General features: G+C 40.9%; 1 protein-coding gene across 1 annotated transcript in view; it reads left to right on the top strand.

The window, feature by feature from the left end:
* Nucleotides 1-24,056, top strand: part of RIMS1 (regulating synaptic membrane exocytosis 1) — a gene marked incomplete in the record, with an annotated part of 487,692 nt that overhangs the window by 214,733 nt on the left and 248,903 nt on the right. Inside the window, 1 exon segment of the mRNA XM_034766209.1 lies at nt 10,014-10,885. Coding sequence (XP_034622100.1) covers nt 10,014-10,885 — 872 coding nt within the window.

Raw genomic sequence — 24,056 nt, 5'->3', positions numbered from 1 at the left:
CTGTGTGACACACATGCAATTGTGCTCTCTATGTGAAAAATTGCAGATTCATGGGATAAATTGTATTGGTCATGCACCTTTGATTCTATCCCCTACACTTTTACCCTGTACCCTGTTTCCACTGGAGCTACTTTTGACATTCCAAAACTGAGTAGCTTCAAACAGCTGCCAAACAAACAAATAAACAAAATAAATTCTGCCAGAGTAATGTTTGTTATTTTCCTCTCCCTTGGAACATCTGGATGACTGGACTTGTGATACTGGGTAAGCTGAGGGATAGAAAGAATAATATCAATTTAGTTTTTAAAAACTAAATTTCTGAAATAATTTTGTGGTGAAATATGGTATGTACAGAATGCAAGGTGGTGTATTGTGGTTGAAATGTTTTATGGGCACACAATTGGAATGTCTGACATGATCCACCCATAGTTTCACAGGAAGTAAATAATGACAGTCCCAAATGTATGTTGCTAAAATCTGTATGTAATACCACATCATCATATCTTACGAATAGCAGAGAGCCTATGGATGGAGACAAACACAGACTTTGGAATCTTTGACTAAATGGCTACAACTAATGAATAGTAGGAGTTATCTTGTCTGAGATTTAAAAGTAACCTGATGACATTTATAAGCTGAGCCCCACTGAACTGTGCCACTGCTTGTCAAAAGCACTGAAATTAAATGATAGCAAACACTTTTACTAGGATGGGCTGCCATAGGTCCAGGTGCAGATTAGGGGTTTGTGGGGTCCAGAGCCACAGCAACTGGGGCCCCTCCCTCTCCTTCCACCTGCAGTCCCCCCCCGCCCGGCGCGCCTGCTGGGGAGTGGGGTTGGGGTGCAGGGGCTTGCACTGCTTCCCGGCAGGAGTGCTGGGCAGAGCAGGGCAAGCCCCCCGCGCCTCGACCCCGCTCCCTGGCAAGGGTGCTGGGTGGGAAGACCGTGTCAGGGTGCAGGGGCCCCCAATTGGCCAGGGACCCTGGGCATGGGCCTTGTTGGCACGGTGGCTAATCTGCCACTGCATAGGTCAGGGGGCCCTGTCAGTTCTGCCATGCCAACTCTGATGGCTACAGCTCCTTCTCTAGATGTAGGTATTATTATATCATCCCTTTATGCATTATGTTATACAAATACATGTATTAAAAACTATTCCCATTAAAATAGCTATTTGATGCTATTTGGCGGCTCTGATTTTACCTATTATCTCTGAAATGCTAGACCCGATCTAACATACTCTACAAGTGTATTATATTTTATCTTCTCAGTGAAGGTCACAGAGCAGTAGACAGCTAAAGACCTGGCTACTTTTAATGCTTCATGCTATAGTTTTGAGCGCTTTGAGCTAAAATGGCTGGTTTCACTGAAGAAATAGAAAATCTGAGAATCCAAAGCATAGCTAATATAATTGTAGGGTTACCATATTTCCACAATCAAAAAAGAGGACCGGGGGGGAGGAGCCGCACTCTGGCCCCGCCCCTGCCCTGCCCCACCTCCATCCACTCCCTCCCACTTCCCACCCCCTGACTCCCCCTCTCAGAACCCCCAACCCCCCCCGCTCCTTGTCCCCTGACTGCCCCCTTCTGGGACCCCTGCCACTAACTGCCCCCTAGAACCTCACCCCCTATCTAAGCCTCCCTGCTTCTTGTCTCCTGACTGCCCCCTCCTGAGAACCCCCCACCCTAACTGCCCCCCTAGAGCCCTACCTGTCCCCTGACTGCCCCGACCCCCACCCCATATTCACATCTCTGCCCCCAGACAGACCCCTGGGACTCCCATGCCCTATCCAATTGCTCCCCGCCCCCTGACAGGACCCCCAGAACTCCCAACCCATCCAACCCCCCCTCCCTGTCCCCTGACCAGGGTTGGCTTTAACAAATGCCCAGGAATCGGGCTGCGCTCCAGCCGGGGTCGCGGGGCTTGGGGCCGGGCCGGAGCCACTGGGGCCGGGGCCGATGTGCTCGGCCGGAACTGGGGCCGCCGCCCTGGGGCCTGAGCCAGGGCCGGAGCCGCTGGGGTCGGGGCCAGAGCTGCTGGGGCTGGGCCGGGGATGCTCGTCTGGCGCCGCTCGCCTGGGGCCGGGCCAGCGCGCTCGCCCAGTGCCCCGGGGCCCGAGCCGAGCCAGGCCAGAGCCGCTGGGGCCAGCCGGGGCCAGAGGGAGCTGCACCGCGCCTCCCCGGAGCCCTCCTCCTCGCGTCCCACTCCCCTTACCCTAGCTTACCTGCTGCTGCCCTCCTGCCCCTGCTTCTTTTCAGGCTTCCCGCGAACATCTGATTCGCGGGAAGCAGGGGAGGGGGAGGAGTAGGGGGGCGGAGCGTTCAGGGGAGGAGAGGAGGGGGAAAACAGCTGCCGGGCCGGATGGCGTGCTAAGGCTGCAGGGGATGGGGGGAGCCAGGAAGGGGCTTTGGCTGCCGAGCGGAGCATGGCCGCCACTTTTCGATCTATAAATAGCCAACTGGAGGAAATGCCGGACATTTTTAGATTTTTAGAAATGCCCCCCGGATGGCTATTTATAGATCGAAAAGCCGGACATGTCCGGGGAAATCCAGACATATGGTAGCCCTATATAATTGTAACAGCAGGTCACTCTACCTCTGACTATTTCCTGTTCAATACTATGTCACACTTCTTAGCCCCAGAACCACAATCCTTTTGAGCCCTTTTTGTGACTTTTCTAAGTGATTGGACTGCGCATGTTTGCTGCTCTTCTCCTAGGGTAGATGTGGAGAAGAAAGATGTGAAGAAATTGGAGAGGGTCCAGAAGAGCAACAAGAATGATTAAAGGTCTTGAGAACATGACCTATGAAGGAAGGCTGAAAGAATTGGGTTTGTTTAGTTTGGAAAAGAGAAGACTGAGAGGGGACATGATAGCAGTTTTCAGGTATCTAAAAGGGTGTCATAAGGAGGAGGGAGAAAACTTGTTCACCTTAGCCTCTAAGGATAGAACAAGAAGCAATGGGCTCACACTGCAGCAAGGGAGGTCTAGGTTGGACATTAGGAAAAAGTTCTTAACTGTCAGGGTGGTTAAACACTGGAATAAATTGCCTAGGGAGGTTGTGGAATCTCCATCTCTGGAGATATTTAAGAGTAGGTTAGATAAATGTCTATCAGGGATGGTCTAGACAGTATTTGGTCCTGCCATGCGGGCAGGGGACTGGACTCGATGACCTCTCGAGGTCCCTTCCAGTCCTAGAATCTATGAATCTATGTATGTGTATCTTTTGGGATAGACAGTCAACACCTGTTCATTTAATAATCAACAATTACATTTGAATTATAGTTATAGCTAGACAATGTACTCTGTATCTACACTAAATGATATGCTCAGATAAAAAAGTCTTATTCCAATGTGGATATAACTATGGGGAATTGCACTATAATAGAGTAGTAGGAAACCGTGTTACAAAGTTTATAGGTTTGTTGTGCTGAAAAAGAATGTATCAGACATAACAAAGAACAAGATGTTAATGAAAACCTTGTTTACTGTTACAGCATTAACAGTTAATTCCTACAGTCTTATTCCTACTGTAACAAGGATCATTTAAAATCTTTTAAACTCTTTATTAAAGATACAAAAAAGGAAGGATTTGAGCATTTTAAATCTAAAATATTAAGTAAAGCTTTCATTTTAAAAATATCTCTTATATCCTTACCCTTTAACTGCAGAAAAATTTTATTAGGAAACCCCTTGTTTGACAGTTTTTGTGTTGTTATTAGAGATGGTAAAAACTGTCCTTTTTGGGAAACAGAAAAAGGATTAGTTGAGACAGTCTGGAGCTCTTGTTGAAGTCCTATCCAGTTTCATTTAAGACAAAACCAAACACACACACAAAAGAGGAAAGAAAATGAATAGCAAAGAGAAATGTTAGCTTCGGTGTTTGGTGCTGACTCTCACTTGCAATCTCATTGCTGGAAAAACATGGATCTAGCACATGATATTATCAGGCACTCTGAGACCTGGCAAACTTGTACCAGTATTGGGTTGTTCAATGCATTGCTTTTAACTGTCACTCTTGTCACAGGGTCTCAGCAGTATTACAAAAGATGGAGTTGTCTTGGCCCGTTAAGTCTGACTCTTATTAGAGAAAAGGCAACAGGAGAGAGTTAAGAAAGAAAAGAAATAGGGTGGGGAAGGAACATGACACATGAGGAAGGGGATGAATGGCAGAAACCCAAGTCTCACATCCCAGGTGTCGTTCAGGATTAACTAAATGTGTTAGAGGTGGTGATATCATCTGAGCCCCCACTCTGGCTCAGTCTTTTCAGGATCTCTCTCAGGATCAAGACAACAAAAGTCAAAGGGTGTCAAAGTGGATCCCAGGCGAGATGGCGAGGGGTGGGTGAGGGTGGCAGCCATGCTAGTAAACTTGTTCCTTCCAGTCCCTGTGCCCCCCTGCTCCCATTCAGTGACCCTCAGATAAACAATGTCCAAGAAAGGGTCAAAGCCTCAGCCTATCAACATTAACTGATCAAAACACATTTTGGTGATTTCAACTATAAACATTTCCCCCCATTTCTAGAATCTTTTAGCTCATTGTCATATTAAACCCTTGACTTTACCAGGAGCCTTGAAGACCCCTCATCATAGTTTTTAACCTAAACCATTCAGTTTGTAGCAGTTTATTATCTTCAACTTTGCTGACTTTCATAAGCAACATTTGTGTAATTGGCCGAGTTGGACTTTCTGTTCTCTTGGACAACTTAGAGTTTAGGCCTCTGCACAACGCCCCTCTCCTAAGGGCCAAATGCACTTAGTATCGGGTTGGTTCATAAATGACATTTAGAAAACAAAACCCTTATTTAAGTTTAAGCATATAGAACAAAAAAGATGCACTGAGCTATTATTTTAAGGTTTGCAAATTCTCTGTCCCAGATTATGATTCACATATCTTATTTAGTTAGGTGTCGCAAAGATTACAGTTAGTCCTTCCAGATGTTAACAAAGCTAAGACCTTACAAATCACTTCATTTATAGATAAACCAAATGCCAAACTGCAGTTATTATTATGTTCCTAAGATGTTTAGAAACCAGCTCTTATCACTTTTTTAGCTGTAAGCCCAGAATGAGTAAAGGTGTGTGTGTGGGGGGGGAGAACACTTTTTTTTCCTGCTTACACATTTTAAGTTGCACATTTATACCAACTATGACAATTCTATGCACAAGTATTTATCCTTACTTACTTTTTTTAGAATTTATAGAATTTTTAGCCAAGTTTATTACTTTTTGATAAAAAGAAGCAGGAAGCTAGTGTTTCTGGAACCACTTTTTCTTTTATGAGCCATTTGTAACATTGTAACATACAAAGATGGTAACATTTCACAGGAATTGTTCATTGCAAATCTTGCCCACCTGTTTCACCACCTTTTGTGAAAACAATATGGCCATGGTGGCAATTTAGCTCTTGACGGGAATCTAACCTGCAACGCTAGTACTGTGCTCTCTCCCAAAACAAAAACACAAAATAATCAACACAAAAAATGCAAACAACACATCACCAAAAATAAAACAATTTAAAAATATGGGTGCTGCAACAGCCCTTAGTTCAGGTGGTTTGACACTCAATTCACAGTTCAGGCAGAAGCAGCCTTTAAACTGGCATTTTGTTAACAAGGTGGTAAACCATAATGTTTTAGTCTGTTTAGGAACTTAACCTTGAACGGTTCAAAACACTTCATTTTTGATTTTGCTTTTTTTAAAAAGCCTTTACATTAAACAATCAGTTATTACTAATCACAGAAACGACAAACCACTAAGTAAACAAAAAGCAAAATCAGAACACTGTATTTGTTGAAAGGTTAAACAAACTAATAAGTTTAAAATAGAATGATTAAAGTTTCCCTTTTTTTAAAACAAGAAAGCTATCTTTGTTTTGCAAGCTTAACATATTCAAGGATTTTAAAATAAATTTTGTATTACGTAGATAATAGCAGCAGCATACAATAGAAGTATCCAGATTTTGATAGTATTAATCCTTTTGATGCCAATTACACAGTGTAGACCAGGAAAAATGTGTTCCTACAATTTTTGGTTTGGAGGGGCAGTTGACAAGTCCACAGTTTGTGATGGGGGGGAAGGGAAAAGGGGATATGTGAAGCCCACACAGGGATACCATATATTTGTTAATTTTGATGGAATAAAAGGGCCCAGAAAGTAAAAGTTGTTAATATGATATTGTTGCTCACTGTATAACATTAAACAGTTAAGCGGGGTTTGGGATTTTGAATACAGAGATGTTGACCTCCTTAGTCCCATGGCAAATACACTAGAAAATTTATGCCAGTGTTTGGAAATGTATTGATGAGGATACACAAATGAAAAAGAATTGAAAACAAAGCATTTTGAAATTGAAATTCAGTGGTTATGCAAAACAAACTTAATCAAAACTTAGCAGCATCCCTTTTTCAAAGGGAGGATATTGGTTAGAGTCTCTTATTTCATCAAGTAATTCTTCTTAATGGGGAAAAACAGTTAGTTCTGTTGTTTAAGTATGAGTTGACTTCTATGGATGGTGATTACTTTTCCTGCTTTTGACAAAATGAACAGACATAAAAGAGAAAGGAGAAGAGATAGGAGAGTACAGGTGGAGGTATACAGGCTTCTTGTTTAAGTTCTTACGATACAAGGTGGTCAGTCACAGATGGATGCTCTGGGTTGGCAGTTCACCAGCCATAATAGCTGTTGCTCTGGATATTGGCTTGCTTTCCTAGTCCAGGATGTTGTCTCACTCATCTGGTCAGGTCCCTCTTCTTCACTGATTTTTGTCAGATTGGGCAGATCGGGATGGTTAGTGGGTAGTCTCATGTCATTTTGCTGGTATCATGCTGTATTGTTGGTCTCAAGATTGAGAGAAAAAGTGATAAGACAGGAGGAAGATAGTGGGAACGACAGAGTGGCGTTTTGTGTGTATCCAGTTCATTGTTGGTCCAGTGCTGATGGTCAGGTATCCTCATCAGTTCACTGGTCTAAATGTCCTGATGATCAAGGCTTACCAAAGAATGATAGTCTTTGGAGCAAGGCAGAGGCCTGTCAACCTTTCCCCAGGGGTCTGTTCTGCCCTTTTGGTCCCCAGTGTCTCTTTTTAGGGGCCCCAAAAAGGGAATGATAGAGGGAGTAGGCCATCCCTTCGTTATTGTGTCCACCAGTTAGATCTAATTTCTGACATACCACTTTTGGTCCACTAATTTCCAGTTTCATTCTTTACTTCTCTGTTCATCACAGCCTTATCACAGTCCTTGTTACATTTGTAGCCCTTTTTGTTTGAACTAATCCAGTCTCTCAGTCTCCCTTTTGTACCTGTTTCTATCAGCATTAATCGTTACAGGTTATTGTAATGTTTTATGAACTTCACCCACTTTCTACCAACAGAGCTCACAACTGGAATAGGCCATCCAGATCCAAATTATCATAGCAGACCTATTCTTACATGCTTTTAAACATTGATCCAATTAATAAATGCTCCTTGGAGCTGACAGCAATTCTATTTTTTTACCTCAAATATCTCTGCTTCCAAGAAGGCTTGTGCTGTCTAGTCATACCAGCTTTTTATGTTTTTTTGGAAGACCGAACAGCTGGAGATGTTATCTCAAAACACATGCATAGAGAGACAGTAGCAACAGTGGGGTGGAGCTGGGGTGTGAAAGTGGGCCTTGAAGTCTCTGAAGAGGACTATAGAGTTGTAGCAGTCTAGGCCACTAGTCCTTGCAAGGGTATCCACTCAGCCATTTAGGGGAGAAGCCCCAGTATCACCTCCTAGCTGTGCCTGTTCCCTGCTCCCACCCTTCCCCATCAAGATTTAAGATGGAGGGGGAGGGAGGCAGTGGGAACAGTAGTTTCTTTTCTGATGTCTGCTGAACCAACATTCTAAGACCTGTTTATCTGCTAAGGGGAGAGAGAATTGTCATATGGTAAGCAGTGAGGGAAGATGAGAGGATTATGTTGGCGTTAGTGTCAGGAAGTGGGTGTTGAAGATAATATATAATTGGACTGTAATGCAGTTGGTGAACATAGTAGGTTTAGAGGAAGGAAAAAGGGGAGAAGTTAGTAAAGATATGAATCATATGGTTATATATAATTTACACTTTCTAATAAGAGAAAAATACATAGAAAGCAAGGGGGCAGATGGAAATATAATAGGACTAAATTGCTAAAGGTTATGACATTTTAAAATGTTGCTTTTCTTCCAGTTTATGTGTCTGAGTTATCCTATTAAAACTTGAAAGAAGTCAGTGGGACTATTTGTCAGTAAGTGTTACTAGATGCAAGTAAGGATTGTGGAATGAGACACGTGGGTACCTGTCTTGTAGAGTTTATATTCTCTTTTATCATACACCTATAAAGCATCATAAATATTTTGAGTGCCATATGTATAATATATCATAAATCATTCTGATTATCATTCCCTTCAAGCAGGCTATGTCTTGTGATACAGCAGAGACAGAGGGCAGCAGGAGAGTGATAGATTTGAAGTATATAAGCCCCAGGATGATCAGAGCCTTATTCCTTATGGACTGAGGAGAGGTTACTACAGGTTAATTAGAGCACCTGGAGCCAATTAAGTCCCCACCAGAAACTTAATAACCCCCCCCCCCTGCTTCAGTCAGATGGCAGGAGAGCTGACTGTAGTCTGGAGGAGTACTGTTGTTGACCAGAGGATCAGAGTACCAGGGGAAGGGACACCCTGCTCAAGCAGAGCAGAGGGACTCCCCAGGCGCGGAGGACCAAGAGAAACACTGCCCAAGGGGAGAGAGGGCAGGAAGCCCAAGAATAGGGGAAAGAGGTGGCGTCCTGACCCATCACATGAAGGGAAAGCATGGGACCCCCCATAGTAGTGTCGGCCATCTGCCACAGTGTTGTACTAGTTCTTTCCTCTTCTTGAGATGGTGGTCCTAGGACAGTTTTATTGGGTATTCACATAGACTTTTCAGACACAGACTTTCCAAAATGTTTTCCAAAGTATGCATCCTGGATTTATATAGGGTACAATAAAAAATGATAAATCCATTATGATTGCGGACAAAGATTGGGAGATCCGAGAAGAAATACGTTTGAATCAGAAATCCAACTCCTGTTTGCCAAGTGAAGAAGGACTAGAACTGAAATATCCTGAAATAAAAAAGCATAATTTTTAGGTAGTTTCATTGTACATTCAGGCTATATAAAGTAATGCATTAAAATGTGTTGTACTTTCCCATTTCCAAACATGGAAATTCCACTAATCCAAAAGGCCTATTTTGATTTTCTTAATCTGTAGATTTATGTGAAATGGGTACTTGTTTTCTTTAGGGTTAAGTAAAATAAAGCAAGATAGATCAAATATTGTCTCTGGATAGACTCCTTTGGTTGTACTTCTTCACATATGCATATTGATTCTCTTTATGTTACTGCATATATGAAATATCTCCCATTTCATGGTGTTTACATATATAATGCTGATGTGCTTAAAATGGGATGTGGATAGGTGGTCATGCCAGACCATCCCCCACAGCTGCTGACTTAAAAAATGGGTAAGAAAAATATGCCATCGCTCTATTATCCTGCTGCAATTCCAGCAATGATACATTATTTTTTTTTTTGTAAATGGTTTTAATTTTTTTTGTAAATGATTGCTTTGTTTGTTCAGCCATGTTATATTAACATTCTTTATGAGAAAAGAACACGAGTACTTGTGGCACCTTAGAGACTAACAAATTTATTAGAGCATAAGCTTTCGTGGACTACAGCCCACTTCTTTGGATGCATACCGAAGAACTCTTTATGAGTTTATGCATCAGTTATAGGTTATAGAATGTAAAACTTTATAGTTTTCACTCTGGGAATAATTTCCTCTTGGAAAGGGAAGAAAACAATGTTGAAAAGACAAGTTGTTAGTAGGGGAAATATCTTTCTATGTTCTTTTCCACAGTGTACTTAACTTTTTCTAAACTACAGTTTAGACAGACCAAGTACCCTTTGGCTCCACTGTTTGCTTTTTTTATTGTTAGATTTGTCACATTGTTTTACTTCTTTCCATGGTAGGAAGAAGACCGCACTGATTTCAGAACAAAATGGAAAAGTAGGTCTAAAAAGCGAGCGTAAACGTGTGCCAAAGTCTTCACTTCAACAAGGACAGGCAGATGACAGGGAACGTAAAGAAAGGCATGAAAGTAGAAGGCTGGAGAAAGGAAGGTCACAGGACTACCCAGACTTGCCAGAAAAACCCGAGGAAGGCAAGGTAGCGGATGAGGAAAAACAAAGGAAAGAAGATGAGTATCACACTCGGTATAGGAGTGACCCAAATCTGGCAAGGTATCCTGTGAAGCCACATCCTGAGGAACAACAGATGCGTATGCAAGTTAAATTTTCTAAAGCACGGCATGAAAGAAGACACAGTGATGTAGCTTTGGCACATACGGAAGTGGAGGAAGCAGAGGTACCTGAGAATAAATTAGGAAAACGCTCACAGTTACAGGGAACTCAGGACAGAAAATCTCTTTTGGAAACTCAGAGATCATACTCTATAGAAAGACCAGGTGATGTAAGAATTTCGGTTTCTAAACAATTAGCTAATCATAGTCCACCAACTCCCAGACATAGTCCAGTTCCTACAGAACACCTAGAATCCAAGAACCATGATTCCTTTAAAAAACAAAGTCGCCTTGATCCTAGCTCTGCTATTCTCATGCGAAAAGCAAAGCGGGAGAAAATGGAGACCATGCTAAGGAATGATTCCCTTAGTTCTGATCAATCAGAATCAGTGCGGCCATCCCCTCCAAAACCTCATAGATCAAAAAGAGGTGGAAAGAAAAGGCAGATGTCGGTCAGTAGCTCAGAAGAAGAAGGGGCATCAACACCAGAATATACTAGCTGTGAAGATGTGGAAATAGAAAGTGAAAGTGTTAGTGAAAAAGGTAAGAGCTTTACATATATTATACATAAGTTGTGTGTGAAAAGCATTTTGTACATATTCTGCTGTCGCCTTCATCTTTCTCTTGTTTCCCCCTCATTTTTTTTTTCCATAGCATTTTCATCTGGGAGAGGTTGAATATAACCATTGAACTGGGTGTATAACTTTTTTTCTTTTGCATTCTGAGTTGAGATAGTCCAAAGTTAACATCAGCTAGTGATTTTTCTCCCTCTTTCCCTCTCCTCTTTCATGTAACAATTACAAGCTGAGGGTTTTTGGTTTATACTCTTCTCTGCGGTTTCTGTTCCCCTTTACTTACCACTTCATCTTATTTTTCAAAATGTGAAATGGTTTTCAGTGAATGGAACAAATGGCATGAAAAATTAGTTCCACAAACATTCAGAACTCATCATAATAAAATGTGAGATCTTCACAAAACATCTTGGTTAATCTCAGAATAGAATGAACAAAATTCTATTAACTTTAATAAAATATCAAGAATCTGCCATAATACACTGTCAAGAGTGATAAAATATTTATGGGTGGGCATATTATTTGGGAGAGAAATAAGGGGTTTGCCAAATTTTGTCTCTTTAGTGAATATGCTCCTGAACTAAACAAAAAATGTTTTCATCCTGTCATTTCAATGTTCCTTTATCAATTTATGGTAACACTGAGCACTAATGAGCAGTACATTTTGTGCTTTTTAATGAAGTGTTTCTACTTGATTAAAAAATTAACACGAGTAGAAATACATGAATGGTGAACTAGTAGTAGTAGGAATAATCGGAAAAGGCTGTGACAAAGTGCTGACTCTATCTCATTGTTACCACAACTTGTCTTTAAATTGCATTAATGGGACTCTGTGAGGACCTCTAGAGGTAGTATTTGGCTTTTTAAACTGCTTAATTATTTGTTTTTGTCATTTTGAAGTTGCCTGTGGGTGTTTTACAGTCACAATGTCAATGGGTTGTCTGCATTGACTTTTATGTTTTGACTTTGTTTCCTGAACACATGCTTGATTCCAATGTGTAAATCTCTACATCTGTTTGTGTGTGTTTACCTGACATGCTTTTCCTTCTGATATCCCTCACATGCTCATTTTATGGAGATAAAACAGGACACCTCTCCATCCTTCACCTTTCATAATGCCATTTGTTTTTCTGTATTAAATACTTGCCATTTGCCTTTTTAATCAGTTATAGATCATATTTTCCACAATGTCTCAATCTCAGAGAGGAGTTAAAGAAAATCTACAGGCTAATTTTCTCATAGTATATATGTTTAGAAGCTATATCTTTGGGACTATGTGGTTTTAGTTACCTTTTTTCCCACATTAAGTAAAGAAAGAAGGATTATGTAAAGCAGGGGTCGGCAACCTCTGGCACACGGTTTGCCAGGGTAAGCACCCTGGCGGACCGGGCCAGTATGTTTACCTGCTGCAGTTTGCCATCCTAGGCCAATGGGGGCGGCGGGAAGCTGCGGCCAGCACAGCCGCGTGCCAGAGGTTGCCGACCCCTGATGTAAAGTATTATATACAGGAAAAAATTTTAAACTTGTAATTATGCATAACATTTTATAACTTCTGGAAAAATAGGACAAGCATTGTAATGTTGTTGTAGCCGTGTTGGTCCCAGGATATTAGAGAGAAAAGGTGAGTGAGGTGATATATTTTATTGGACCAACTTCTGTTGGTGAGAGACAAGCTTTTGAGCTACACAGATCTCTTCCTCAGATCTGGGAAAGGTACTCAGAGTATCACAGCTAAAAAAGGGTCAAGCAGCTAGTTTAGCATATATTCTTGAATGGTACCTTAAAATATGTGCTAAACTTAGGGCTCGTCTACACTTACATTTTATAGCACTCTAACTTGCTGGCTCAGGAGTGTGAAAAATCACCCCCCCGAGCGCAGCAAGTCTGAGCGCCTTAAAGCACTAGTGTAGACAGGCTCCGAGCGCTTGGAGCTAATCCCCTCGTGGAGGTGGATTACCAGGGGCGTTGGGAGAGCTCTCTCCCGGCGCTCGCGCGCGACCACACTCACACTTCAAAGCGCTGCCACGAGAGCATTCCCGCAGCAGCACTTTGAAGTTTCCAGTGTAGATATACCCTTATGCTAAGCCATCTGATTGGCTGTGATGCTCGGAGTACACTTCCCAGACTTGAGGAAAAGCTCTGCATAGCTCGAAAGGTTGTCTCTTTCACCAACAGAAGTTGGTCCAATAAAATATATTACCTCACCCACCTTGTCTCACAAGCATTGTAACATATTCAGTAAGGCAAAATTATGTAGGTCTTCAGTAGGGGAAGTCCGGGAATAAGGTGGTTTGATGATTGAATTGCCTCAAAACTGGAGAAACTTTAATGTTAACTGACATGTAATTTATGGCTTTTCAGAATAGTGATAAGAGCCATGATTAAAATACAAAATGGCTTCACCTATAGAAATCTACAGTCAATCAAGTGACTCACATCATATGCAAGTATTGACTCAAGTCATTTAAACAGATTGTTAGTGATGGGAATAGAAAATACAAGCAAATTAATCTAATGTCAATTTAATGAATTTGTTAAAAACTTATACTTTATTGTATTTTTTTAAGTGGGGGCAGGATTAGAGAGGAAGGGAGTAGGGAAAGGGAAAAAATGAAAGAGGTGTGAATAGTCACAACTTTTCACCTGGCTTTTTATGATCAGCAAGATAAGGTTTTTAGGGATCATAGCAGAAGTGAGTCTTCGAGAGGGATTTGAAGGAGGATGAGAAAGTAACTGTTTGTATTTTATCAGGGAGATTTTTTCCATACATAAATGGCAAGGTCAGAGAAAGCATGGAGGTGTTTAAGGTAGACGCTGACAAGTAGGTGGTAAGGGCTGGGAATTCTACCAGAGTGAGGCAGGTGTCAACTCACAATAGCTTACTAGATCAGCCTGGTAGAGTAGGGGCCTTAAAAAAGCTTATATTTGATGCAGAGGTGAAGGGAGAGGCAGTGGAGGGACCCAAAGAGGAGATGATGTGGTCAGAATGATGAACCAAGAAGCTGATTTTAACAGCATTCTGAACATATTTTAGGAGAGCAAGGGTGTAGTACTTAAGTCCTGTAAAGAGGAGGTTGCCATAGTTAAGACATAAAATGATGGTGGCTTGGAGAAGAGCTTTTATTATGTAGATAAAGAAAATCCAGCTTATAGAGATGTGTAAGAAAAAGCAGCAAGACTTAGCAATGGTCTGAATATATGACTCCGGTGATAGGGCTGAGTCAAAGATGGACACAGGGTTCGTGGCCTATGTGACTTGAAGGACGGTGGTGTTGTCCACAGGGACAGAGAAAGGAAGGATAGAGGAGAGCTTCGGGGGCAGATCAAGAGCTCAGTTTTGGCTATGCTGTGTTTAAGATAATGACTGGACATCTACAAAAGATGTCAGAAAGAGAGATACTACATTGGATGAAGGAGGAGAAAGCTTGTCAGTAAAGAGAGAGGCAGATTTGTGACTCATCAGCATAGGAATGGTTGTTAAAGCTGTGCTTGTGGAGAAGAGCCTCTACAAGCAGGGTGCAGAAGGAGAAAATGAAGAGGCCAAGGACAATTCCAGCAAAAGCTGAAGAATACTTTTGCTTGTTCATTAAACTTTATGAAGTGTGTGTTACACTTGATGCATCCACCAAAAACTCATTTGTGTTATTGGATTATTATATGTGCCTATTCACCATATTTAATCTGATGTTTGTCCATGTTCAAAGATTCTACTTCTAAAAATTGAAAAATGTGTCATATTACTTTATAAATAAAAGTGAAGAGGCAAAAAAAAAGTTAGGTCCCTTTTGCTTATTTAAAAAATAATTAATCATGAATAAAAATAAAAAAAATAAAAAAAATAAAAATGGATTTAAGCTGCAAACTTTGCATCAGGATCAAACTTCCCCCAAGTTCCAGATCCAAATTTTGGGTCCATCACTTATAAATTATAAAGAGAAGTGCCAGACAGATGTAGAAAGATGTAGATCTGGATACAAGTATTCTCAAAAATAGGGGGTCTTTTGGTCATTGATTTTAGCTTGTCTTTAACACTGAATCTTCCAGAGAGTGAATCTTTAGTTATTTGTGCAGCATGAGATTTTAAAATATGTGTATGTACATGCACGCGAGCGCGCGCACACAAACTCTTTAGTATTAGTTTCTGTTCCATAGAATATGTTTGTTAAATCAATTCCCTCAAAGCTGGATTGCTGAAGTGATGCTTAAACCAAGCAATTAAACCCTTTCACTTAAACATCAGCGATAAATGTATATTGCTAGTTTTGCTGTTGTCTTAACAAATTTTCAAGCAAATTCTTTGGATATACCTTATGGTGATTCCTTAGGCAGGGCCCTTAGCAGTTTGTGGCACTTCAAGGCCAGTTTATTTGCAAAGGTTAAAAATGTCTGAAGCATAACTAAGAAGCATAACTAACAGGCCCTCTAGCTTTTCATACCCTGTATTGCTATGACAGTGTATCCGTTGTTACATTTGGGATTAACACCAAACTGTGTAGCATTGGCAACATTTAACATTATAATTCCTATACTAGTATTCTCTGATCCAGATACCACCATGATGGGATGCAATATAAGAAGGAGAATAGAATAGAATTGGTTGGCTTTCCTAGGCAGTGCTGGATTGTTGTAGCAGGGCCAAAAGACTGATCTAACCGCTATGTAACACCTTGGCATTCACAGGCCATTAGAACCCTTCCTTGTGAGGAGCACTACCATTGTTCAGTCCAGTTTCCGTGGGGCACTGGAGTTCTACATTTTGGTAATTTAATAAAATTAATGTGATTTTGTATTTTGATCTTTTTTGTAGACTAGATCCGTGGTATTAAGAATAAATAACAGTGTGATCACCTTTAAAATCTTAGCAAGTACCTTAAAAAATATACATGGAGTCAAATTCTCTCTGGTCTGAAGTGAATTAGTGTAATCAGTGAAGCTGTGCCAGTTATTAGCACTACAGGATTTGGCCCATGGTTACCTCAGTATCTGTAGTACCTCCTAGAGCAGGGGTGGCCAACCTGAGCCTGAGAAGGAGCCGGAATTTACTAATGTACATTGCCAAAGAACCACAGTAATATGTCAGCAGCTCCACATCAGCTCCCCCTCCCCCACTCCCAGCGCCTCCTGCCCACTGGCAGCCCTGCTGATCAGCGCCTCCCCCTCCTTCTCCGCACCTCCTGATCAGCTGTTTCGTGGCGTGCAGGAGGCTCTCGGGGGGGGGGGGAGAGGAGAGGGAGGAGCAAGGGCATGGCAGGCTCAGGGTAGGGCATGGGAAGGGGTAGAGTGGGGACAGGGCCCCTGGCAGAGCCAGGGGTTGAGCAGTGAGCACCCCCCAGCACATTGGAACCTTGGTGCCTGTAGCTTCAGCCCCAGAGTCGGTGCCTATACAAGGAGCCGCATATTCACTTCTGAAGAGCTGCATGTGACTCCGTAGCCACAGGTTGGCCACTCCTGTCCTAGGGGTTCTCTTTAATAAGCGTAGAGAATATAGCAAACACTTTAGTAACCTATTTATCTAACCTATTTATCTAAAATTAAACCAAATTTTTGACAATGATCACTTTACTATGGCATGTTTTTTCAGCATTTAAAAGTGTGAGATTAAAATTAAGATTTTACTTATCACTGTTAATCTGTTGTATCAAAGGACTGAATAGTTCACTACCTTGCAATCTGTTTGCATGCAAATCCAGAGATTTTTTTCAGTCATCATGCAAATCTAATTCTGAAAATTATTTTTGGCTAGTCAAAATGGTCAGTGGCGCCCTTTTCCTTCCCTATCCCCAGAGCCAGCCATAGTGTTGCTTAGCTCTTTCCCTCCACTACCTCCCAAACTGCAAAGATCTCTACCTGATTCCAGCTCAAAAGCTGGAAGAGAAATTGCATATTTGGTCTTCTAAGGAGGTTAGTTGTAAAGCTTGGGTTTGTAAATCAAAAATGCTCTGGACTTCATCACCTCATCTAAATATGAGTTCAATAAGAAATCTGGAGCCAAAAGAATATAAACAGGGATATAAAAGTATAACAAATCATGCAAATAAAACCTAAAATGGCCTTACAAATAAAAAATCAACCTATTAAAGTTAATGCAAACAAGAAATGAATGCCAACATACATAAATCATCACCTGAGTGAGAGTACATGTAAGCATTTTGAATGTATAATCATGATAGACTTTTGTACTCTCCTTTAAATGTTTGTGAAAAAAAATTAAAACGTAATGACAATAAGACAAGTACTGTATTTGCAAAATATCTGGGAGAGATGTGAAATAGAGGAAGGAAGCTATGATCTGATGTTAATATTTTGACAAACATTTTCCCCTGTAACCTCTGTTAAAAACCAAGTGGTTAGTGTGTTTGCTCACAGAGACGCTGTGAGGAACCGAGGAATCATTTTACCATTTAAAAGAGAAAAGGCTTCCTCGCAATCACAAGAAGGAGGCAGTATCACTTGACAAACCCATTAAGCTGGCCTTTGCTAGGAATATTTATATTTTGTTCTTGAAAACTACTCCATAAGTATATTGATTCTGAACAATGCTCAAGTTGTGTAATTTGAAGACGGGATGGAGATGAGCACTTTGCAGAAAGAGTGGAGATATTGTCCTTGGGGATATATTTTGAAAATACCTGCCATTTTGGGGGTGGGGGACGGGGGTTCTGATTCATTCCAAAGCAGCCCCAAACTCTCTTTAGAAGTGTTTTTAATAATTTAGGAGTAAGTCATTTCTGGAAAGAATTATTTAATTTTGTCTATAGAAGTCATCCCAATTTACCGTCAATTTGTTGGCAGAATTTTTAAAAGGAAATCACTGGAGATAGCCTAGAATAATAAAAGAAAGAAATGAGTACTTGGGAATGTTCTGTGAGTCAAAAACGCAAGGCTTTTTTCCTTGTTACAGTAAGACTGATTTATGCCATTTTTGCATTCAAAGGGGTCTTAAAGTGTACATAAATTACATTTACTCTCACGTTAATGCCCTTTTATATTGTCAGGGTAGTGTAAAGCAGCTTTTAATGTAAATAAGAGTCACACCCTCTGATTTTAAAACTGTGAAAATGGCTGCTGCTTGGTTCCATAAGAAAAAGAACTAACAATCCAGTTTAGATCTTGGTTAGATTAAAAAAAAAAAAAGTTGCACTGGCTTGCTTCAAGTCTGAATTTTATTCTAAAATTGTGAAGTCAACAAGAATATATTTAGAACTAATAGGTTTGTGTCCAGCTTAAACTGCAGTTCATTTATTTTATCTTGTCATAGATATGATGCATTTTAATAAGTTCCAGATTTCGTTCTTAGAATCTGGAGAAATATGGCATATAGTTTGTCAAAAACAGGTCCTAAATTGGATCCATACAGTTATGGATAGAAAAACAAACAAATTGTTCATGTAGTCAGGTAATTGTTCATGCATGTATTGTTTTTGCATGTGTTAAATGCTTATTTTGCGTACTCATTACTTATTTTTACCTGGACATGCATTTTGCTGACACATCTTAGGCACGAGAAGTCATTCTTCCGCTCTACTCTGCTCTGGTTAGGCCTCAGCTGGAGTATTGTGTCCAGTTCTGGGCGCCGCATTTTAAAAAAGATGTGGAGAAATTGGAAAGGGTCCAAAGAAGAGCAACAAGAATGATTAAAGGTCTTGAGAACATGACCTATGAAGGAAGGCTGAAAGAATTGGGTTTGTTTAGTTTGGAAAAGAGAAGACTGAGAGGGTACATGATAGCAGTTTTCAGGTATCTAAAAGGGTGTCATAAGGAGGAGGGAGAGAACTTGTTCACCTTAGCCTCTAAGGATAGAACCAGAAACAATGGGTTTAAACTGCAGCAAGGGAGGTCTAGGTTGGACATTAGGAAAAAGTTCCTAACTGTCAGGGTGGTTAAACACTGGAACAAATTGCCTAGGGAGGTTGTGGAATCTCCGTCTCTGGAGATATTTAAGAGTAGGTTAGATAAATGTCTATCAGGGATGGTCTAGACAGTATTTGGTCCTGCCATGTGGGCAGGGGACTGGACTTGATGACCTCTCGAGGTCCCTTCCAGTCCTATAATCTATGAATCTATGAATCTGTATTTGAAAATATGCCCAATAGTTGTGTGTCATCTACAAAATAGTGAAAAGAAACCTGTGCCTGCATAGGGATTTAAATGAAGTACAGCTTAGATTCATTCCCATTTTTTAACATCGCCTCTGCATTCTGAGTTACTATTGGGGAGGAATCTTATAGAGGATGTGTCGTGGAAGAAGTCACCCATGCATTGATTTTAGTTCACAGACTCAAGCCTGAGGCCAGTTTATTGCAATACATACCAACGCGTTGGGGTAGCAGTCCGAAAACTACCACACCTAGCACAGCACGCAGGCTGCTTTTATTTCTTCAAACCGCAAGTATAGTACAAACAATACATCATTTTTGAGTAAATATGAGTTTGGGTCTGTCCCCTTTTCCCGGTACCTTCCTCATTATTTTACGAGAATTGGGTGCCTGTTGGGTGGAGGGTTTCTTGGCGGTTTCTGCCCTGGGTGGTACTTGGCACCAGTTGGAATGCTTTTCTCGGCCAGGTACATATTATTTTTCTGGGGTTTTATGGTTAAGGGCATAGGGGTTTATCACAGGATGCCCAAAGAAGATATATGATTGGCTAGTTTGGCAGTTAGCTGGAACTACAAGGTGCTTACAGGAGAAGTTGCATTTAGTCAGTTTGCATTCAGCTATTGCTTCACACAAGCGGTTATTATATTTTATCAGCCATGAACATATTTCATTAGTGCTGCTGCTGGGGCTTTTTATTCTTTCCCTCCTTGCCCCCTCCCCCCTCCTCTGGTTATGACCCTTGACCGAGTTTGGCAGGAGGCTGTGTCACTTAGCCTAGTTCCGGCTTGTGGCCTGCAGGGCGGGCCTATATGACGAGTCTTCCCCGATGTTCTGATCGGTGCAAGGGAGGCCAGCCAGGCCTATTCCCCCACAGATGTTTATGCATGTGTTCATTAAAATAGTGCCTTCCTAATGGTACTAGAAGGAGCAGAGTGAAATGAATTAGTGTCATTCTTATAAGATCACTCTTTTTTGCCGGCATTCGCTAGAAGGTGCTATGGGCAGAAATATTGGTGCAATCTTTTAGGGTGTTCAGGGCGGGTGGTGTTCAACAAATTGAAAGAAAGAGTGGTTAAGAAGGCTATTCATTTGTTCAGGCAAAGGCAGTGAGTGTTAATTGGACTGATAGAAAAGATCTGATAGATTTAATTTCCCCACTTAAACCTTTTGAATCAAGTATGAGAAGATTGTGTATGTAAGTGTACATAGATTCCCATAACAGGCCAAACATCAGTTAAACCCCTACTGGAGATTATTTCTCCAAGTACTGTGACATTATATGCAATAGATAAATAATCAATGGGCCAAAAGAGAACCATGTGGTACACTGTACAATGTAAATTGTCCAAATTAAAAACATAAGTGTATGAAGGTGAAGAGATGAAGCCATTCTGGACTTGTCTAAATTGGGATAAAAGATTTTTTTGAAAAATGTGTTAGCTAACACATTTGGTAATGGGGGGTGGGGTCTGCCCCTTTAAGGGCCAGGGGCCTAGGTCCAACCAGCCCAGTTTGATTATCAGTCTCAGGTAGCAAGGCGTCAGGTGATTCCTATAAAGGCCTGAGAGTTCACAGAAGGAGGGAGATACAGGAAACAAGGTGGCATTTATGGTTTTCTTTGGAGCAGGCGGAAAGATACAAGGTAAAAGACCTGTGTCAGGGGAATAGCTTTGTTTTGGTATCGCTTTGTGAGTTTTATGTTTGAAGAATAAAACTGTTCCCTAAAGGAAGGGCCAGAACAGACTTTGGGCATGGTATTAGTCCTTCTTGAGCTAGGGAAGCAGGCTGCAACTTACACATTTTAACTAACATGTTCTAAACTCTAGTATAGACATGGCAAGTTGCATTTTGGCATGTCTTAGCTTGTAGAGGTAAACTCTGTTTGGAGCACTAGAGGAGCCAAACATGAAAAAAGAGAAAAAATGTAATGGAGAGTTAATCTAATAGAAAAGAATAGGCTCCCAGAGTATGAATTTTGAGCCAGAGAAGAAGCAACACTGTACAGCTCATTGCAATCTATTTACTCTGCCTACTCTGGGCCAAACTGAAAATACTACGCTCAGGGAAGACTGCAGGGAATAGGGCAGACAATGCCCAAAACTGGTGGTTTATTGTATAATTAGGCTCACGAAGCCAGTAACAAAACAGCTTTTCTATAATACCACACTGGTTACCAAGAAGCCAAATACAGTCCCCTTTAAGCATTCTAGCCTTTGATTCCCATCTAGACAGCCAAGTCTAGTATAGTGAGAGGTTTCTGAAGACCTGATTCACTATATGTGAGGTTCACCAATCACAAAGGACCAGACACTTGTCCCCAGGTCAATAAGTGTCTCAGATCTTACCCAATAATTTACGCTGATGCCAATCCTTTAGTAACTAAAATGAAAGGTTTATTAATAAAAGGAAAAAAAGAGTTGCAAATGGTTAAAAAGATCAATATATATACAAATATGTATAAAGTCCTTAGGTCAGCTTCATAGCATAGATAGTATAAACTGTTGCAAACTAAAAGTCTCTCTGGATTCTGACCTGTTGAAATGATTCTAAAGGCAGCTTAAATGTAAAGTCTGTTAAAGTCTTTCCAAGCATTTTCCAGGTTATTCCAAATCATTGTGTTACGACTTATACTTTCTCTGTTCAGAGATTAAGCAGACTGGAGATGGCAGGATCAGACCCCAGGCTTCCCTTTATAGCTCTCTAGCTAGCTGATAAGCCTCTTGTCACAGCAGGACCTTCCCCCAAGGAAGAATAGGCAGTTCATTTTGTCTGTGGACCATTGCTTTGAAGCTAGTCTTCTGTTTCCTATGCATACACAGATAAACTAGTTGCAATCAGTCACAGAAGGCCATTAGCCAGTACTTCATTATAGCATAGATAGTTAAGATGAAGACAATGTAGATCAAACTATTAGTTTCCTGCAGCATCTTACATCTTTGATCTTAAGGTAACTGAACCATCCGCATGCATAATATAAGACAATTAAGACATAAAAGGAAATTAGCATCTACAAACTAATCTGGTTACATTGTTAAATATCTAACAAGATATTGGTAAACACAGACAAATACATTTAGCATCTACCCTTAATTTCCGTTACTGCAAATAAACAAGTTGACAATTGTTAGTCTAGTACATCTCTTTGAAATTCACATACAAGTAGATTGTCTAGATTACATTTCAATGCCTCTTGTTAATTTGTGATGGGTCATACCCAGGTTGGCTGGTCTGTCAGTATTGTTACTTTTTTTTACATATTTTATACTATTCCCATTTACTTAGAACTTGGTGGATAATAAATGGATATGAATATCTGCTATATCTGGGCACAGTAATTTCCTATTCAACTCAACTAGAGGATTCCTGAAAGCAATAATGACTTTATTGTTCACAAGTGAACTATGGATCAAACTTTAGAGCTGCTATAGCTCCCATGAAAGTCTCTGGCTGCCCATGCACTCACTTGCTTTCTCTTCACGACTGATAACAGAGTGATTGTCAAGAGTTATAAAGTATCACACAGCTCTTTTTATGCAAGCCTATTTTATCTGTAAGATAAAACTACTAAGAACATAAGAACATCCATAGTGGATCATACCAAAGGTCCATCTAGCCCAGTATCCTGTCTTCCTACAGTGGTCAATGCCAGGTGCCTGAGAGGGAATGAACAGAACAAGTAATCATCAAGTGATCCATCTCCTGTCGCCCATTCCCAGCTTCTGGCAAGCAGAGGCTAGGGACACTATAGAGAAAACATATTACAAACAATAAAAGAACTTCATGCATTCTAATAAGTTTATCAATGTACACTAACCTGGGTTTTTGCAGGAGCAGTCCTTCAACACCCTAACCACAGAGTTTCCTTTGTGGTTACAAGTACATCACAACTTCAGATCAGAACAAGCTGACATGTTCAGTCCACCCTTTTCACAGTTCAGGAGTCTTTGATCTGGAGTTTCCAGGAACAGGCAATTAGTGGACAAGGGGTTTTTTTCTTCTGAGCATTGCTTCAAAAGGGTGGATTCAAAGTGGTTATTTGCATTGCCCTTACCCAGGTACTTCCTAGGAAATCCACTTCACATGTATTGTTCCAAAAGCTCTTTAAAGTTCCTATTACCTTCTTGAGATTGCATTAGTCATTCTTCTGGAGAAGTTACAATTGCATTTTTAATACAATGGACCCCAGAGGTATTTAACCTAATTAAATAAGGTTTAATTTAATTCAGTGAAGTTCATTCAGGATATTGCAGTAAATTGTCAGTCTGTCACATTTCCCTCCCACAGAAGTGAGTGTAACTAAGGTGCTGACTGGCACCTGAAGGGAGCTCACTGGATGGCAGTTTTACCATTACCTTTAACAATTTCACATTTCACCTGTTCAGAAAACAAACATTCTGCTAGCAAGCCAATTTACATCCTTTAAAAATCAATGTGCAGTAATTTAACAACCATCCTGTGTAATTTTAACTTGAGAAACTATGAAACTGAGCTTTCACACACCCCTTCTTACCCTTGTACCCTCAAACCACTAGGTGTAAACTTACGACCTGATTCTCCCATTCAACTTTCCATGTGGTTTCTAGAGAGCGTGGTGTCCCTTGGTTCCCGAGAGGTCAGTTGCCTCAGTGGTAGATTGTATCAGGGGGTAACCATGTTACTCTGTATCCACAAAAACAACAAGGAGTCTGGTGGCATTTTAAAGACTAACAGATTTATTTGGGCATAAGCTTTCATGGGTAAAAAAGAAGTGGTCTTTAAGGTGCCACCAGACTCCTTGTTGTTTCAGCGATAGACTGAGATTCCTCACTCCCCTAGGAATATTACAAGCAGCCATTCCCTGGACCAAAGGGAGAAATATGTCAGGGCTACCTCCCTGTGCTATTGCTCTCAACCATTCACTGCTTTTAACAGCAGAAGAATCGGTCAAGGGAAAGTCTTCAAACCTCGCCCATAGCCAAATTCCTTTCTCTGCTCCACCTCTCTTGAGGTTGGGACTTGAGGATTCTGGTAGCCTCACCACTACTTCTCTGGTGGGAGGATCAGTAA

Source organism: Trachemys scripta, chromosome 3, assembly GCF_013100865.1.
Source record: "Trachemys scripta elegans isolate TJP31775 chromosome 3, CAS_Tse_1.0, whole genome shotgun sequence".
NCBI lineage: Eukaryota > Metazoa > Chordata > Testudines > Emydidae > Trachemys > Trachemys scripta.
This window is presented reverse-complemented; position numbering and strand designations above follow the sequence as displayed.